Below are 19,528 nucleotides of genomic sequence, written 5' to 3'. Positions count from 1 at the left end.
TCAGGTTTGAGGTGGGGAGAAGAAGGAAGATCCCAGGACCCCTCCCCACCTACTGTGCTCAGTGTCCAGTAAATCCTGGAATCTCTGGGTGGGCAAGGGTGCTAGTCCAGAGATAGTGTCTTGCTGGCACAGCTGTGCCAGGCTCAGGGAGTTGAACACAGATGGCAGGGAGGCAGCTGGAGGAGAAACGCAGAGAGGGCAGCCTAGTCCCATCCAAAAAAAAAATGCTCCATCTCGCCCCTCCCCTCAAAGTGTTGGCCTCAGGGCACATCCAGCTCTAAAGATCAACTCTGCCCTGGCTTAATCTTATCAATAGGGCAGATAAGAAGCCTCCAGAGGCCAGGGAAGCTCAATCTCCAACACCCCTCCCCCACTGACTCCCCTGAGAGCCTTGCTGACTAAGCTCCAAGGGGAAGGCTTCGACCACCATAGAATACCCTGATAACAGGGTGGGAAGCCCAGCTCCCACTAGCCTCCACACCTTCACATACACCTTCAGCCTCTCTGCCAGCTGGAGAAAATCTGACCTCAGGCCTCATTAATACCATCAGCCTAACTTAGTCAATCAGCAGAGCAGAGAAGAAGCTCCTTCAGGACAGAATAGCCCAAACCCACAGATCCAGTAAATAATCTGAGAAGCAAGGTTACAACCAATTACAGGGGAGGAAAGAAGGAGAAAAAAATATGAGTAAACAACAGAAAAAGAAAAAAGAAATTATAATCGGCAGCTTTTATCCAGGTAATGAACAAAGAGCAAATGGAACAAAGGAGGACCAAGGAACACCAAGAAAAAACACAGAAACTCCAGCAAATTGGTCACAGGCTTTGGAAGAACTCAAAATACAATTCAAAAAACAATTAAGAGAGGCTGAAGACAATTGGGAAAAGAAGTCATCTGGAAACAGAAAATAGTGTTTCAAGTGCATTGGAAAGTCAAAGAAAACTCTGATCTAAAATCCATCCATCCAGAAAACCAAAGGTTTAGGCAGAGCACTGAGAGGAACACCCTTGTCTACGAGCCCTTCCCAAGGCATGAATGGAAGTTCTACATTCTTTCAGAATGAACAAAAGGTGCAGGATTGTCCTATGTGAGAGCTGGTAGAGAGAGAAAGTGAGAACCACAGGTGGAGACACTCCAGCATTGAGATGGAACATGGTTTCCTCTATCTCACAGGACAAGGATGCAGCCAATGTGGGCCTTAATGCATACCTTAAGAGCTCTCCTCATTGCTATGGGGAGGGGACCGACCCATAAGTCGAACAACACAATGAGCTGGGCTCAGCACTGAACAGAGGAGCAGAAGGCCTCTTTGAGAATGAGCAGCACCTTCCATGAAGCCCAACTGCTCAGGAGCCCCCAAACCCACCTTTATAACACCAAGACCATCCCAGCGATGCTCTGGGGCTGGAATCACTGTCCAGGACAGAAGGACCAAAATAACAGGAGCCCCAGGCAATGAAGAGATTCAGGACAGGTCCAAGTAAGGGGTCCCATGTAACCAAAGTCTCGGATAAAATAACTGATGTGGAGACATGGCCCAGATCTGGATGTTAACTCCCAGGGCACACACAAGCTTTAGAGAGTCAGTGAGAGATCAGCCACTCATGGCTAGATGAGAGGCCCAGAATGAGGCTCACATGTTCAAGAGTGGCCAATGTGTGGACTTGTGTGGGGTAACTACACTTACTTGTTACGAAGGCAGGATTTTATTTTTTGATAGGGTCAGGGGAGAGTTGTGCCAGGAAATACAGAACAGTAATTGTGATACTTTTAAAAAGCAGAAAAATAAGCTTATTAGTGAGTTGCTAAAGAAAAATAAACCAAAGGAAGCAGAAAGGAGTTCAGAAAAGGACATGGAAAAGTTGGGCAATGTTGGTGCTGCCCCACTATCACTAAAATATCAAAAAACACGTCATGTGTGAGTAATAGCAAGAAGGTCAATAAGGCTGGACTGTAGAGTACATGGAGGAGAGGAAAGTGTAAAAAGAATGGGAAGGTAGAATGGGACAGGCTGTGAAGGGCTTTATAGGCTTAATGATTTTATATTTGATCCTGAAGAGGGAGCCAATAAAAATGCTCCTCCCTTCCTTTCTTCACCCACTCTCCTATCATTCTTTCTTTCTTTCCTTCCTTTCTTTTTTTTTAAATTTAGAATAATTTTTCATAGTTACATGATTCATGATTCCCCCTCCCAGAGTTGATAAGCAATTCTACTGGGTTATTTATTTCCATGTTATTCATATTTGCAGCAGAGTCATCTTTTAACATCAAAACCCCAGTCATATCCCCACTGAACTATGTGATCAATCCTATGTTTTTCTTCTGCATTTCTGCTCCCACAGTTCTTTCTCATAAGTCCCTCAGGATTGTCCTGGGTCATTGCATTGTTGCTAGTAGAAAAGTCAGTTACACATTGATCGTGCTACAGTGTATCAGTCTCTGTGTACAATGTTCTCCTGGTTCTGCTCCTTTCACTCTGCATCAATTCCTGGAGGTTGTTCTAGTTTACATAGAATTCCTCCAGTTCATCAGCCTTTCAGCACAATAGTATTCCTTCATCATCAGACACCACAATTTGTTCAGCCATTCCTCAATCAATGGACATCCCCTCCTTTTCCAACATTTTTGCCACCACAAAGAGTGCGGCTATAAATATTTTTATACACAATTTTTTCTTTATCATCTCTTTGGAGTACAAACCCAGCAGTGGTATGGCTGGATCAAAGAGCAGGCAGTCATTTAAAAAACACTTTGGGCATGATCCCAAATTGCCCCAGAATGGTTGGATCAATTCACAACTCCACCAGCAGTGTATTAGTGTCCCAATTTTGCCACATCCCCTCCAACATTTATTACTTTCCTTTGCTGTCATATTGGCCAATCTGCTAGGTGTGAGGTGGTAACTCAGAGTTGTTTTAATTTGCATTTCTCTAATCAGGAGGGATTTAGAACACTTTATGTGCTTATTGACAGTTTTGACTTCATCATGTGAAAACTGCCTATTCATGTCTTGCCCATTTATCAATTAGGGAATGGCTTGATTTTTTGTAAATTTGACTTAGTTCCTTATATATTTTGGAAATTAAACCTTTGTCTGAGAGTTTTGTTAGAAAAATGTTCTCTCAGTTTGTTGCTTTCCTTTTAATTTTGGTTGCATTGGTTTTGTTTGTACAAAAATCTTTATATAATCGAAGTCATTCATTTTACATTTTGCAATGTTCTCTATCTCTTGCTTGGTCTTAAATCCTTCTTTTCCCACAGATCTGACAGGTATACTATGTTCACCTAATTTATTTATTATTTCACTCTTTATATTTAAGTCATTCACCCATTCTGAATTTATCTTGGTGTAGGGTGTGAGATATTGATCTATACCTAATTTCTCCCATATTGTACTGTTTTCCAATTTCCCCAGCAGTTTTTGTCAAATAGTGAATTATTGTCCCAAAAGCTAGGATCTTTTCCCCTTCCTTTCTTTTCTCCTTTCCTCTTCTTTTACTCTTCCTTCCTCTTTTCCTTTCTCCCTTCCATTCTTCCTCCTTCCTTCTTTCCCTCTTTCCTTCCTTCTTCCTGAGCACAGGGATGACATGGTGAGGCTTCAGAACAATCCGTTTGGCAGCTGAGTATAGTAGGTTGGACTATAGATAACACCTGAGGTGGGGAAGCCAACCAGAAAACTATTGCCATAGTCCAGGCAGGAAGGATTGATGGTGGAGGCTATGTGAGTGGAGACCTATAGAAGAGAGAGAAAGAGGCAGAGAGATAGGTAGATGGATGGATGGATGGAGAGAGAGATGGATGGATAGAAGGATAAACAGATGGAAGATGGATAGAAGGATAAACAGATGACATGTGACAGGTAGACAGACAGGTAGATAAATAGGAAGAAAGACAGATGGATAGATAGATGGATAGTTGATAGAAAGACAGATAGCTAGAAAGACAGAAAGGTATATATAGACAGACAGATGATAGATAGATAGACAGATATATAGGGTGAACAACAGCATTTATTAAACCTTTACTTTGTGCCAGTCCAGAGATGTTGTGAAGGTAGAAATGACATGGGAACAAAATTTCAGAGAAAGAATTGCAGATTTTAGGCCTCTGTACCAGCTGCTTTAAGTCTGCTGACGTGCCCCAGGAAGCTGCATGCACTTACATATAGACATCTTTGATGAGTCCCGTGTGATTTCAATACATTCTTTACCCGCTCATGTATTTCATCTGAGTTTGAAGGTGAGCACCAATCTGAATGATACCTGCAGGCATAAGTGACAGAGAGAGGACTTGTAGACAGGGTGGTGGTAGGCAGACAGGTGAGAAACCCTTTCCCATCCCCAAATGTCTGTTACAGACTTATTCCTTCCCAACCCCTCTCCACAACTGAATATAGTCAAGATCCACAAAGATTGCAGAATCCTAGTATCTGTGCAAAAGATAAACTATAATTTAGATCAATTTTCTACATTTGGATTTTAAAAAATCAAATGCACTAAATATTGAAGGGGGGAGCCACAGGCAGCTAAGTATTTTGAGGGGGGACTAGCCTTGCTCTGACTCCCAAGGCAGCACGTGCTCACAATTAAGACTGGCTGCTATCAGCGCAGCAGCCTCAGGGAGTAGGGGGCTCCCCAGTAGAGGAGGCTCAGGTACAATTTAGAGCAGAATGCCAAGGGGCTTCTGGGAGACAATGGTCAATATGGAGAATAGGAGCATAAGGAAGAAGGAAGGGGCTGTGCATTAAGTCAAGAGTATGGCATGGCAACTGAGGAACAGCCCTACACAGTGCTCAGAAGGGAAGCCCAGAGTCTCGCTGTCCTCAGGAGGACTGTGTTCAGCTCTGGGAGCCACATTTTAGGAAAGAGAAGGATGGAGAAATGGGAGGGCAGCCAGGACAGGAAGGGGCTCGACCTCGTGCAGTACAAGCATTAGGTGAAGGACCCAGGAGAGTTTCCTCTAGAGAAGAAAAGGCCCAGGCAGCTGGCTTAGAGCTAGGCCCTGAGCTGGGCCTGCTCTGGGCTCCCACATCCTGCCTCCTCTCCCTTGAGGTTTCCAACCAGACTACAAAGCAAAAGCCACAACAAGGCCAGCCTTGTACCAATGACAGTACATGGGAGGGCCCAGCAGGCAGCAGAAAGATATTTGGATGCAAGTGGATGAATATGATCTAATCATCTGCTTTTATCTGCAGACCTTCCTGCTCTGCGGGTGCCTGGACCCATTCCCCAGTGGTCAGCACACTCCCACTCCCTCCTATTTGGAACTCCAACTTCCACAGAATAACAATAGTATCTAGCATTTGTAAAACACTATTTATGTGTTTATCTCCTTTGATCCACACAACAACCTGGAAAGGTGGATGCTGTTATTGACCTCCATTTGCCCAGGAGCATACAGCTAGGAAGAGTCTGCAGTGGGTTTTGAACTCGGGTCCTCCTGACTCCCAGCTCCAACACTTACCTCCACATCGGCCCATGCCCTCTGGAATGTTGGCTCCACAATGAGCACACTGCCTTTCACACTTCTGCCAGCTCCCTGCCCTTCTAAAACCCGGCTCCCTCCCTCCAGAGGGCACTGCTTCCCCTGTCTCCACTTGGGTCCTGGTTCCATTTTCATTCATGCTACTCATGGTCATGCTTTGCAAAGGAGGTTAAACGATTTGCCCAGGGTCACCCAATTAGGAAGTGTCTGCGTCCAAATTTGAACCCAGGTTCTCCTTCTGCCAGGCCTGGGGCTCTATCCACTGAGCAACCTGTCTGTCCCTCGTACTGGGGGCTTTTTACTGGAGAATACTTGGCAAATTTCATTTAGGCCATGTTTCAACCACACACATTTGCATAGAAGAAGGAAAGAGAAGAACAATCACAAATCATTAATCTTCTTGCCAGGGCAGTTGCCAGTAATTCATTTGTAAATCAGCCAAATTAATAATTGATTTCTAAAAGAGAATTTGGAGAAATCTATTTACCTAACACATGCTAAGCATCCACTGTGTGCTAGGCCTCTGATGGACTCTAAAGACAGTTAGGCTACAGGCCAGGGTTTCCAACAGCCCCTCAGAGTCACCCATCTGCACAGGGGAAGCAGGTGCTGGTGCATCTGTGGCCGTGGCACTCACATGTTTGGGGAGGTTCTCCTGCAAGGTCCAGCCCAGGCCCTCCAAGAAGCCACTAGTCTGCGCTGTGGGATAAGGGACGCTGGAGAAGGGTGTGAACCTTTTTACCATCCTTATTCATAAAATTCCAAGCCCCAAGTATAGCTGCGAAAAGTCTCAGCTCCTTTTGAGTTCGTTTTCCCAGTATCTTAGCTGTTTGATTTTAGTAATAACTATAAAGCCCAATCCAAATTGTAAGTCATGATGTTAGTATTTAACAATATAACAGAAGATCTTAGGGAGGAAAATAGCTTCTGAAATCTGATCTCATGATGCTGAGAGCATCTAAGGTTGTATCTGCCCACACCTCGTGGAGAGATTTCATAAAGCAGGATTGAAGAGGGGCATCTTGTTTAGAAGGGCATGCATTTCCTTGGCCCAGACCCACTAAGTTGTCTTTTCAAAGCAAGCTCAGCCCGGAGCTTTGAGCCTGATGGCGGGGTCTGCTCTTTCCTGCAGCATTCCATAAAGCTCATTCAATTTCAGGCCCCGTGTGCCCAGATAAACAAAATAAACGTCTATCCCTGCATTCTTGGCCATACTTCCAATTTTCCTGGGGCCACAGACACATTCGACAGTTACATCAGTTTAAATTGTTTATCGATTCCAATAGATTATATAAACACTTTGGAAGTATTGCTTAGTGACCCAGAAAAAGTCAGATTAATCAGAGAATAGCTTATAATTCATTTTAGAGATGCCAGCCATGTTGAGGCCCGATCAATGGAACAAAACAATTTTTCCTTCGCTGGTAATACAACTAAAGACATTCTCTTTTTTTTTTTTTTTTTTTGTTTACTGAGGATAGGGGGCGAAAATTAAATTTTAGTCTAAAACACAGGCAGTCTACCGTGGCTACACTCTCTCTCTCTCTCTCTCTCTCTCTCTCTCTCTCTCTCTCTCTCTCTCTCTCTCTCTCTCTCTCTCTCTCTCTCTCTCTCTCTCGTGAAGAATCTACCATATGGTAGATGAATAAAACTCTGATATCTCTCTCTGGTTATCAAAGACTTTTAGAAATCCAGGCAGAAGGCAAGGCCTCCATCTTTACGTTACTCCCCAATGCAGGAAGCCTGGAACTTTGCAAGGTGTTAGGGATTCGGAAACAAGAAGGTGAGCCAGGCTGTGCCCCCCAGGATGACTGAGGCAGCCTCACCACAGCTCCCAGGAGTCGGCAGTAAGCCAGAGATTCCCAATATCAGACTCCAGAGCCAGACACACAGGCGTAGGTCACCGCACTCCTGCACCTACTCTTCCCCAAGAGGCCCCTTGTGGGCACTCAGCAGATCAATCGACCCACCAAGAAGCATTAGCTGCTTACTCTGGGCCAGATTCTGTGACTACAAATCCCACCTCCGACTGTCTCCATCCTCGGGGAGCTTGCCTTGTAGTGGGGAGAGGAACATGGACAGACATACACACGTCTGACATGTGCTTTTGAGGGAGAAAGTGCCAGCACCTGGGGGGAGAGGGAGATGGAGAAGGAGACGAGGGGCCTGAGAGCAGAGGCGTAAGGGAGGGCACGCCAGGCAGGAGGGTAGCCAGTGAGAAAGCCTGGAGGTGGGGGAGTGGTGAAAGGGCCAGTGTGGCTAGACTGTGCCATGAGGAAATAGGGTGAAGCCCTTGGAATGTTCAGCAGATAAGCTTCCCACGTGGAGGCTCCAGGCCAGGCCCAAACTACACCTAAGGATATGTTATCCCAGGCCCTGGATCTTTGGAATCTTGAGAAACATTCCCCCCATTTGCGGCTCTGCACTCAGCTCGACAGCACCTACTGGGTTTACAAAATGGTACCTGTGAGCAAGTCTCCCAAGGTCACCTAGCCAGCCAGCATAGGCCAAAGGGGCTGTAGGGTTCAACTCATACACCTCCAGCCCTTTATTTTACAGACAAGGACATTGAGGACCAGGGAGTACAAAGACATGCTCAAGGACCACCAAATGAGCAAAAGACAGAGGGGTCACTTGAGGATGGGTCTTCAGACTAACTTGAGACTCAAGTTATAGTTCAGGAAAAAAAAACCAACCCACCTTTCCTCAAGAGATTTTCTTCTAGGATCAGAGACTCCTATTTGGGGTCTGCAAAGTTAGTTTTCAAGAATGTTTTGACACCAATTATTTCCCTATCCCTGGTTTCCTCTGAGCCGGGGTCTGCCCCGAGGCTTCTTCCTCAGCATGCCAGCTGCCCAATGTGGGCAGGGGCAGGGAAGGGCAGCACCAGAGTCCTTTCTCTAGGGTTGCACCAGGTAAGCTCTGCCTCAGAACAGAGATGCTTCATGTCCAAGGGGCAGGAAGCATAGAGTCCATTTGGGATTTCGTCCTCAGCGGTGGTTTCCTCTTTTCTCCTGGAAACCCAGAGGTATGGCCTCTGGAGGGGCTTGGGTACAATACCATAGTCCTGCATATCCTCTCTTGATGTGGCTGTAGCTCTTTTTTCTTTTTAAATCCTTATTTTCTGTCTTAGTATGAATTCAAAGACAGAAGAGTGGCAAGGGCTGGGCAATGGGAGTTAAATGACTTGCCCAATGACACACCTCTAGGAAATGTCTGAGGCCAGATTTGAACAAAATGACCATTTCAAAAAATTCTCCACTGAAGGCAAATCAGAGCAAAACCAAAGGCCAAAGTGCCCTCTTCCCACCCCACTCCCCAAGCACTCACATTGCTTTTCCCTTAAAGAGGTGAAAGCTGTGCAGGGCTACTGGACTGTGGGACAGACACGTGAGGCCCATTCAAAGGAGACCTCTGTCCGTACATCAGTTAGCTGAGATCCTACACCCCACATGGGGACATTCTGACTTGCAGAGGTTCAATGAGTCACACAACATCAGAGCTGAATGCAGAGATTAGCAGAAGAGGCTGGCCCAGCCTTCAGCTCTGATGATGCTGTACCCCCTCTCCAGAGGCTGCCTGTGCAGGGAGGAGGGGGTGCTCTGAGACTAAAAGGCCGGAGGTCCTACATGGCGGCTGGATGGGACCTTAAGGCATGGGCAACACCAGTGCTTTACTGTTTGCCCTTGAGGGGGCACTCAAGACTCCCAGTGCAATGGGCCTCTCGTCTCCCTGGCTCTGGCCCACCCTGGCATCTGCCATGAACTGGCCGCCCCCTTCACACTCAGGATGCCATTCACCAAATTCTTTTTCCCATGAACTGTTGCTAAGCCAGGTTTACTAGTGGAGGCCTGTAGTAGAAATAATTACTGACCATTGACGAGGACCCCCCTCAGCCCCTCAGCCCAAGTGCCTCATTTTACCAAAAACAACAATAGGATTTTCTGAGCACCCTTAAATTCACAGAACTCTTCCCTCCTAGTAATAATCCAGTGAGGCAGCCAGAGCCCCAGGAAATGGGGAACTTATCTGGTTTCATGGCTATTAAGTGGAAGGACTAGAACCCAAACTCAGGTATGCTAAACGGAAATCCATTATCTCTACCATGGACTACCATGGCTTCCCCAGAAACTACAAATGAGGAAAACTGAGGTTCCAAGAGTTGGGTGATTTTCCCAAGCTCCCCTTATGAAACCTGGTCAGAGAGGGAGAACACAGGTAGCCTCACCTTTCCCTGAGAGATGAGTGATTGAGCACCGGGCTAGGTGAACGTTTCTGCATTGTGGAGGGTGCTGAATGGACCAAGAGATTCCTATCTGTGTTATGTGGCCTAGACTGCCTTGAGGCGAGATATTCTTCACACCGGTCAAGAGAATCTTCACGGTCTCTCCCATGAGAAGTCTTAGTAATCTGTTAAAAGACACATTAACAAAGCATTTAAGAACCCAAGGGTCAGAAGGCCCATGCCCCTGCGAGGACAGGAAGTCATGAGTTCCATTGGAGTGTCCCAGATGGCTAGTCCTTCAGCACTACAGTCATTTGCACAGCATGTCTAGGAGTTTTCCAAGATCATATATGAAGAACAAAAGCCAAAACTCTTTCCTTAAGGACCCAATAGCTAGTGAGATGAAATGCCCCCAGAGAAACAGTCCCAGACTCAACAAACCCAGGAGGTCACACAGAGGGGAGAGGGACTCCTTCTGCGCCAATGCTTCTAAGCAAGCAGACCTTTTCTGAAGGAGAGAGTGGCCCCCAGAGAGAGGGAGTGTGTCAGGGATGACCCAGTGGTAAAGCCTGGCCAAAAGAAGAGGATTTCTGAGATTCATTCTGGCTTCAAGATTCTACAATTCTGCAGTTCAGGGATTGACCTTGACCCCATGGAACAGTGTATCATAGATTCTTAAAGATCCTGTGGTATATGGGGTTAGACCAAGGCTGCTTCTAACTTTAAACCTGTGATCCTAATTTTACAGAGCAGGAAACTGAGGCTGAGACTTCTACCAATGGGGAACATCTGCCTCCCTCAAAAGCCCTCCATTTCAATCTGGGAAAGGCCCAATGTGGGTATTTCCTGGCTCCAAGGCCTGCTATTTGCCAGGGGTGACTGAAGACAGGCTGGCTGAAAGAGGGTCCTACTTGGTGTCCAGTTTGAAGTTGGAGGGAACCAGTTAACACCAAGTGGTTGACAACCAGTGAAGCCAAAATCAATTAGAGTCAACAAGCAGAATCAAATATATAAGAAACTGAGCTAAAAACTTTTATAGCATCACAGAAATGCAGCCACACAAGGTACTACTCGGAGGGATGGTATAGCAAAAACTCTGGATTTAAAAGTTCTTCAGTCCTGGCTTTAACATTGGCCAACCACCAAGGCAAGCCATTTTTAGCCTCTCCATTTTCTTGTCTGTGAAATGAGAATAATAATAATGACCTTTTATGCAGAGCTAGGGAAAGGGGAACTACGACTCATAATGGTGGGAGCAAAGATCAGGTGGCCTTTGCCAAGGCCCAAAGACACACTCCAATGATTGGCATAACATGAGTTTGGAAGAGAGCAAGATATCTACATACTCAGGTCAGCTTCTGTCTGCAAAAAAAGGGGGCTAAACTCAACGACTGCTAAGCTTTCAATTCTGTCACCTCAAAAAGCAGCAGCCAAGGCAGAGTATGTATGCCCTTGCCCCTGAGAGAAGCCCTCTGCCATGGTTGTATCCAACACTTTCCTCTTGGGTCTTTTACCTACCTGATACTTTGCTTTTGTATTTGGCAACATTATTCCAGTGAAAAAATACAGTGTTCCCTGAGAAGCCCCCTAAGGGGTTTGGAAAGGTGTCCTGGAAGGAGCCTAGAATTGGGATGGATGGCTGTGACTTAGAGGACTGGTACATGGTCTTTAGGTACCCAGCACTGAGCAGGGGCTCTTGGCAAACATTGATGGAAGCATTAATGGCTATTTACTGAACTCAAAGAGAGGACAGAAAGGCAAGAAGAAGACTATTTTAATTCTATCTATAGAAAACACTACAGCAGGGGAGTGAGGGGAGGAACCATACATATTTGCAGGAAGTGTCATTCTGCCTCAGCTTAGGAGCAATAGGAGAATGGGAGCAACAGAGGGAAGCTTGATGAGATAGACTGCAGACCAACATGGGAAGAGTGTCTTCATAATGAAGGCTGGCCCTGGAGCAGGGAAGAGCTTCCCATCACTGAGCTCCCAACGGAGGCTGCTGGATGAGCACTGGACACTCAGGAAGAGGCTGTCGTAGCTGACCTCAGCTCTAAAGAGTCTGCATTCACCCAGCTGTACTCTGATTCCCATCCCCACCCATGAGAACTTACGTTGAGTCAAGAAAAGAAAATCTTACTATGTGATTAATATTTGATTCTCCCTACTGGGCACAGAGATATTACATTTGTCCCTAAATTGCTTTTTAACAAGGGAAAGAAAAAAAGAAAACAATTGGGACAATTAGGAATCAATAAAGGACCTGTACCAATTTGGGGGAAAAATGGAAACAACTGACTTATACTCGATGGGAGTACAGAAAGGAGATGTCATCATCCTCCCTGCATCCCCCTCCACAACCCACCCTCCCACCAGGCTCTTTGTAATCCTGACTCCCCACATCCCATCAGTTCCCCAGTACTTAAGATTTTCTCCATCTCCTTTTACCCACTCCAGCTCTTCTAGCTCCAGGCTCTCATTACCTTTCACTCCAAGGAATTAACTCAAGAACCTCCTCCTAGACAAGGCCTTTATGGATCTCCCCAGTTGAGAGGACCTTCTCCAACCCAGAAATGACTTTGAATTCACTCTGGATAAATTTTGTGTTGATTTGTTTGCATACATATTGTTTCCTCCCAAGCAGAATGTGAGGACCTTGTGGGCAGGCCTATTTCATTCCTTTCTTTGTAATCCCAGGACCTTGCCTCCTCAGCAACTTCTCTGACTTGAGTTTCTCCCCTCTCCTAGACCTACATGGACTCAGTGAAGCAAACAGGTCTAAGGATAGCATTTCCCTGCATGATCTCTGCAGATACCTGCTACTGTCTAAAGGAAAAATTCGAAGTACTGATCCCAGCACTTGATACCCTCTGTAACCATCAAAATAAAAGTGTTTGGCATTGAAGGCTCTTTCACAAACTGGCCTCAATCTAATTATATGTTCCTTCCATTCATGCATACTAAACTCCAGCATATTGACCTTCCTATTCCAGATACCCCAGAATCTCTCTCCATGCTTTTGCACTGGCTGGTGCCCCCTGCCTAGCATGTTCTCTCTTCTCATGCCTGCCCCTTAGAATCTCTAGTTGCTTTTCAAAAATGAGCTCAAGATCATCATTTCTCATAGCACAAAAGTATCCCATCCCAATCATATATCACGACTTGTAAAAGCCATTTCCCAATTGATTGGCATCCCCTCAATGTCTGATTCTTTGCCACCACAAAAAGATGCTAGAATATTTCTGTATAGATAAATCCTTCCCCTTTTTTAAAAATATCTTTGGGATACATTCCTAGTAATGGTATTGCTAGGTCAAAGGGGGTATGCACAGTTTTAAAGGCCTCTGAGCATACTTCCAATTGCTCTCCAGAATGGTTGAATCAATTCACAACTTCTCCAACAGTACATTAGTATTCAGTTTTTCCCATACTCTCTATATCTGTTACATGAACTGATGCAAAATGAAAAGAGCAGAACCAGGAGAATAGTGTACACAGCAGCAGCAATATATGATGATTGTGAATGACTTAGTTATTCATAGCAATACAACTCAAGTCTGTTGCATGCTGTGGAGAGAGAGAGAGAGAGAGAGAGAGACAGACAGACAGATAGATAGACAGACAGACAGACAGACAGACAGACAGACAGACAGAGACAGAGAGACAGAGAGACAGAGAGACAGAGATTATTTTTTATTGGAATTCAAGAACTAAAAATAGAAGAGGGAATAAAGGAAAACCTTTTGAAATGTTTCTTAAAAGAGCTAAAACTACAGAGTAATTTATCTATGTTGTACATCAGAATTTTATTTGGGGGACTTAAGGCAGGATTTGTCAAAAAACGAAACTGATGGATTACCCACTAATGAATTGTTTAAATGTATAAAGAAAAAGAACTTGATAAAAAGCTGAAACTCAAGAGACTAAAATTCCCCCTCAGTCACTCCCTCCCCTTTCACAGCCTTAGCAAAGAAGATAAGGGGAAGGTCAAGCTCTGGCAGGTTTGTGAAGTAATAAAGAAAAGAATTTACTAACCACAAATCAATCTAATTATTTACTGGAAAAGGGTTCCACTATTACCTTTAATGTATGAGAATTCACATAAATTTAGAAATGGTATCCCAGTGCTTTTACACAAGTAAATCTAAGCTATTAAATTTTTTTGATGGGGAAAATAAAATTGTTTCATCACTCTCCCTCTTTATAACATTGTAATAGGTAGGAATAAACCAATTTTAAAAAGAATTTAAGACAGGAAGAAAAAGTTTTTTGACGACCATAGGCAAGGCAAATAAATAAATAAATGTGGTATAAGAGAATATACAGAATTGGCATTTATTGTATAGAGAATTTTAGGAGAAATATATTCAATTTTTAGATAAACTTGAAGATTTTTAAAGCCATTAGAATAAGTAAATAAATAAGTAGCTTATTTGAAATTTTGGGTTTTAAAGAATGAAACTGCAAAATTATCAATAATATGCAGCAATATATTAAAAAGAAAAAAGGGGGGATATGGTTAGATACCCCCCAAAGACAATGTGATACTCACACTCAATTTTTTAATCTTTGATGAGAACAATCTAAATGCCACTATGAGGCATTTTCATGACTCCAAAAGGAGTGAGGATTATGTTTTATGGAAGGACTTCTTAACTAATCAATGGCAAGTCCCGACCTACTATTAACCTGAAGCAGAGGGGTCGATTGTATTTTTCCAGAATCAGCTGAGAAGCCAGTGTGGGCGCCCCAGAGGAATGTCTGAGCCTGTACTTCATCTTACAGAAAGACTGAGGAGACTCAAGCTGAGAGACAGCAGCCAGCAAGAAAACGTCAGAGATCAGCAAGCAAGAGGATGAGAGAAGCAGAGATTCTTACCTGGGACCAAGTCAAAGCCCGAGCACACAGAGCTGTACATATGGTACAAACTCAAGCACACAATGTGATACCTGAAATGGTGTTTTTGGCAATGGTTGCACTGTTAAGCATGCCAGGGACACAAGCAACAATGCATTGGGCTTACCTACCTTTCGACCTTGGGTGAGACCCCTGACAGAGTTTAACAAGTTTGGAGAAATTAAGACGAATAATTCTTTACTACTATGCAGTGTACAAGTTAATACTTATTGTATAATAACTCAACTACTATGATATGTTATCTATCAGCTTTAGCCATTAAGACTCCTATTTGTTTAGCTACACAAGAATATGTGCCAAAACCTTGTTTGAAGCTGTAGCCCAAGGCAAAATGGGTGAGTGATAGAAGAACTGGATGATTGATACATTTTCTGTTAGAGGGTATTGGGTAGCTTTTGCTGCCATGCTCCATTCTATAACTATTGGAAAGATATTAAAGGATTTGGGGAGCATGGCACTACAATAACATTTCTATGGACATACAGGATTTATTTGCAGTAACACATTTTATTTCATTTATTTATTTATTTATTTATTTATTTAAACATTCACCTTCTGTCTTGGAGTCAATACTGTGTATTGGCTCCAAGGCAGAAGAGTGGTTAAGGGTTAGGCAATAGGAGTCAAGTGACTTGCCCAGGGTCACATGGCTGGGAAGTGTCTGAGGCCACATTTGAACCCAAGACATCCTTGTCTCTAGGCCTGACTCTCAATCCACTGAGCCACCCAGCTGCCCCCAGTAACACATTTTTTTGAAGATAGTAAGGTTCTTAATGCAAACCAGAAAGCAATAGCAGATTCTATACTCAATACTTTTAAGTCTCTTAACCCTTTTGGAAACCTCTCTGGCTCTCCTCTGTCTCTGCCTCTCTGTCTCTCTCTGTCTCTGTCTCTCTTTCTTTTTCTCTCAGGATCAGAAACCTGGCACTCAACACATAACACGCAACACAAGCCAACTCCAAAGGACTCAAAATGAAAAATGTTATCCGCTTCCAGAGAAAGAACTGATGGAGTCTGAATGCAAATCAAAGCATACTATTTTGTTTTTATTGTTTCAGTCATGTCCAGCTCTTCATGACCCCATTTGGAGTTTTCTTGACAGAGATACTAGAGTGGTTTGCCATCTTCTTCAGCTCATTTTACAGATGAAGAAACTGAGGCAGAGTAAAATGACTTGCCCAGGGTCACACTACTAGAAAATGTTTAAAGCCAGCTTTGAATTCATAAAAATGAGTCTTCCCGATTCGAAGGCCAGTGTTCTATCCTTTGGTGGTTTTTTGTCTGTTTTCTTTTACAACAATAATTAAAATGGAAATGTGTTTGCAGGACTACGCACATATAACTTCTATCAAATTGTCTGCCTTCTCTAAGAGGGGTTGGAGGGGAGGAGAGAATTTGGAATTCAAAATTGTAAAAATCAAATGTTAAATTTTTTTTTCCTTATAATTGGAAAAGAATAAAAGAAGTTAGAAAAAAAGCAGCAGCAGCAGCAGCTCAAGCACCGTATTCTACATGAGCTCTCTCCTAGTTCCTTGGTTGTTTGGGCCTCCCACTCCTGATATGACTTTGTATGAGCTCAATGTATACTTTATGTTTCCTCACGTACATCTGTGGGTATGTCTCCTCCACTCAAACAGAAGCTGTGACAAGGCAGGGCTTCCCAACCGTCAGCACACAGTAGACACTTAATAAATGCTTTGCAGACCAAGTGAAGTGAAGGTGAACTCTTGCAGTTTTATTTGCCGGCTCTTCCTAAAGCACCCAAAGCGTTGAGACTCCTGTAGCCTCACAGTTGGAAAGAGCCAGGAGGCTAGTCCCACCGTAGCTCCAAGGCTGAACAAAGCTTTTCTTTTCCCATTTATAACTGCTTAAAGCCAGCTCTCCTTCCCATCTCAAGTCTTCTTTTGACCACGCCAACACCCTCATTTCCTTCAGCTGAGCCCCTTGTGGCAGACATGATCTCAGGGTCCCTCAGCCTCTAGGCTGCCTTTCTCTGCCCAATTTTCCAGCTCAGTCTGTAGGGCCCGGAATGGAATTCAATCTTCCAGAGGCAGCTGGATGCGTAGATTGTGGATGCGAAGGCAAACACCAAGACAGGGAACATAAAGAAGGTTTGGGGGTGGGGATGGGGGTTGGTTAGGGTAGGGAGTCAGATACATGCTCCAAACTGCAGAGAAACAAATAATCATAGCTGGGCACCTGCACATTCAAGGAGCCTAAATAGCCAGAAGATGCATTTTTCACCTGTGCCTGTCATTTCTTCTTCCCATGTCCTACACGGGACAGAATTAGGTTGTCCTCTTCTTTTCTAACACTAGAGACAGCAGAGTGAAGGGGAGACAGCCCTGGCTTTGGACCCAGAGGACTCAGGGGAACATAAACCAGGAGAGGCCTAAGGGACCCTAGAGGTTAAGGCCAAACACCTCCTTTTCCAGATAAGAAAACAGAGGCCCAGAAAGGGACTCTGTGTAGCTCAAGGCCACACAGATTTGAATCTCAATCTCTCTGTCTGGAAGAACAAATACTTGACTCTGGCTGTGTTACACTGGCAAGCCACTGTCCTCTCTGACCTTTTGTTGTCATTCTTCTGTAAAATGAAGGCACTGTATGGCAAGATACATTTGAAGGGACTTCCTAGCCCTAAAGTCCAGAGGAAAGGACCCTATGAATGATCACAGGGTTTAGAATGGGAGGGAAGCCTGGAAGTCATCTCTTTGATTTTACAGAAAAGGAATCTGTAAGCTGGAGAAGGGAAGTGATTTACCTAAGGTCACACCCGTGCTGGGCCAAAGACTGGAGTCAAGTTCTCAGCCTCCTGCTGCAGAGGATATGTTTGAGAAATGTTTGCTGAATACTGGCTCTTTATGCATTTGACCTAAGAGGGCAGAAGCAGACCCAGTGGAGGATGAGGGGCCAGGAAATGGGGAAGGGAAAAAGGCAAGTTTAGGCTTGGTGTCAGGAAAGACTTCCTAACAATAAGCATTATCCCAAAGTGGGCTGAGCGGACTTAAAAGGAGGTGGGCTCCCCTTCCCTGCTGATCTCCAGGCTAAGGCTGGAAGTGATAAGCAAGGCTGCAGAATCGCCTTCCAACTCTGAAAGTCTCTAATCTCTACATACATTTTGCTAGAAAATAGTAGTTCTTAAAGGTTTGGGGAATGTGACTAATTAAATTATTGTAGCTATACTACCTAGATAGCACAAACAAGAGTTTTCTCCAATAACTTTTCTTTTGTTTTTAGAAAAGAAATCAATTTTAATTAAAATGTCTAAGATAAAGAGTCTTTACACCATGAACACATTTCAAGTTGGCGGTTTGCATGCACAGGAGCTCTCCAAGGAGACTCCGATATATTACAATTGGTGGAAGTGTTGATATTTGTTAGGTTCGATGTCTAGGAACCATTGAGATGCCAACAGAAGACACCTTGTGCCCAGGTGGCTCATAGTGCTTTAGCAATCATGTTTCTGTCCCTTCCCAGCCCTGCCACCAATTCATTAATGGGAAAAGATGGTCACTCCACAGTGAGTCGTCAGCAGAGCATGTCTTCTTCTCAGAGTGAAGACCAGACACAATGGGCTCTGGGTCCTGGAGCCCTGACAGAACATCTTCTCTCTGAAGCCTGACCTTTTCATTTACAGAAGAGAGGGAAAGGACTGGCTCAAGATCACACAAGGTCTAAATGGCAGAGCCTTCTGACTTTCTGTCAAGTCTTTTCACCACAACAGAAAGCAAGATGTTAGAACTGAACCTACCCAGAAGAATTTTCGGAGAAATTTCACACAAAGGAGAGAGGGATGAGCTTAGATATCTCATCTAAGACCCTCCTTCTCCCATTCTAGAAGCCTCAAAACAATATGGATTCCTTGGAAGTTGATGGGTAAATCAAGGCTCAAATCCCTCAGATCTTTACAAATAGCATGGGCAATCATTTCTTTTGCCTGGGCCTGCATTCTCTGAAATTTAAATAAAGAAGCTGGATTCAGTGACCACTAAGAACCCTTCTAGCTATACATCTGTTAAGGGGTTAGAGTGAAGAACTATCCCATTAGACCCTAAACAGGACCTTTAGGCATAGTCCTTCCAGCCTTTCCATTAACTACCTTTATAAATTCCAGGTTGCCTTTCCTCTAGGGCTAACATGCACCTCCCATCTTTGGAAAGCATAGACTCCAGTTTCTAGGTCCATTGTTTTAAGCATAAAGCTCTCCCTCCTTTGAGGATACCCAACCTCCAATTCTTCCTTGTTAGTGAGAATCAATTCAAGTCAATTCATATTTACTGCTGAAATAGAATTTCTTTTTGGTTCCTCTATATTTTCAAGAAAGGAAATTTCATTAAGATAACTTAAAAATGATTAGCTGTTCAGCTTTTACCCCTCCCTCCCTCCTGATTACTCCAAATCCTCTCTTCTCTGCTTTTCTAGACCACATCACCCTAATCCCCCACTCAACAGCTGAGGTCTTCATCTCATATTTGACTAAGAAAAAAACACAGGCTATCCTTTACAAGCTTCCTCATTTCCCCTTCTCCAAATGATCTCCCATTCTCTCTTCACAAATGAAGAAGTGGCCTTTCTCTTCACCAAGGTCACCCTCTCATTTCCTGATCTCCTCCAGCAGACTGCATCCAAAGTCATCTCCCTAATTTTCAGTTTCCCCTTCTCCAGTGTGGCTCTTTCCCTGTGACCTAAAATCACTCTACTCTACCTCCTCCTTGGAAAAAACTCTCCAAAGTCCCTGCCTTTTCCTTAAAGGATCATCCTAGCTCTCCACCTGCTCTCCTCTTACCATATTCTTTGAGGTCTAGTTTCTGACCTCATCACTTAGCTCTTCTAAGTTACCCATGACCTTTTCAAGGCCCTATTTGACTATCCTTTCTCAAGTATCAATCTTCCTGACC

At 44.1% G+C, this 19,528-nt stretch overlaps 1 protein-coding gene across 1 annotated transcript in view; it reads right to left on the bottom strand.

Moving 5' to 3' along the window:
• SPATA6 (spermatogenesis associated 6) overlaps positions 1–19,528 on the bottom strand; it is a 162,857-nt gene that overhangs the window by 22,292 nt on the left and 121,037 nt on the right. Inside the window, exons 11-12 of the mRNA XM_044674813.1 lie at positions 9,714–9,895; positions 4,164–4,263 (exon numbers count right to left, since the gene is read on the bottom strand). Of these exons, the coding sequence (XP_044530748.1) occupies positions 4,164–4,263; positions 9,714–9,895 (282 nt within the window). The remainder of the gene's footprint in view (positions 1–4,163; positions 4,264–9,713; positions 9,896–19,528) is intronic.

Source organism: Gracilinanus agilis, chromosome 4, assembly GCF_016433145.1.
Source record: "Gracilinanus agilis isolate LMUSP501 chromosome 4, AgileGrace, whole genome shotgun sequence".
Taxonomy (NCBI): Eukaryota; Metazoa; Chordata; class Mammalia; order Didelphimorphia; family Didelphidae; genus Gracilinanus; species Gracilinanus agilis.
Note: the sequence above shows the minus strand (reverse complement) of the source record. Positions and strands in the feature narration are given on the sequence as shown.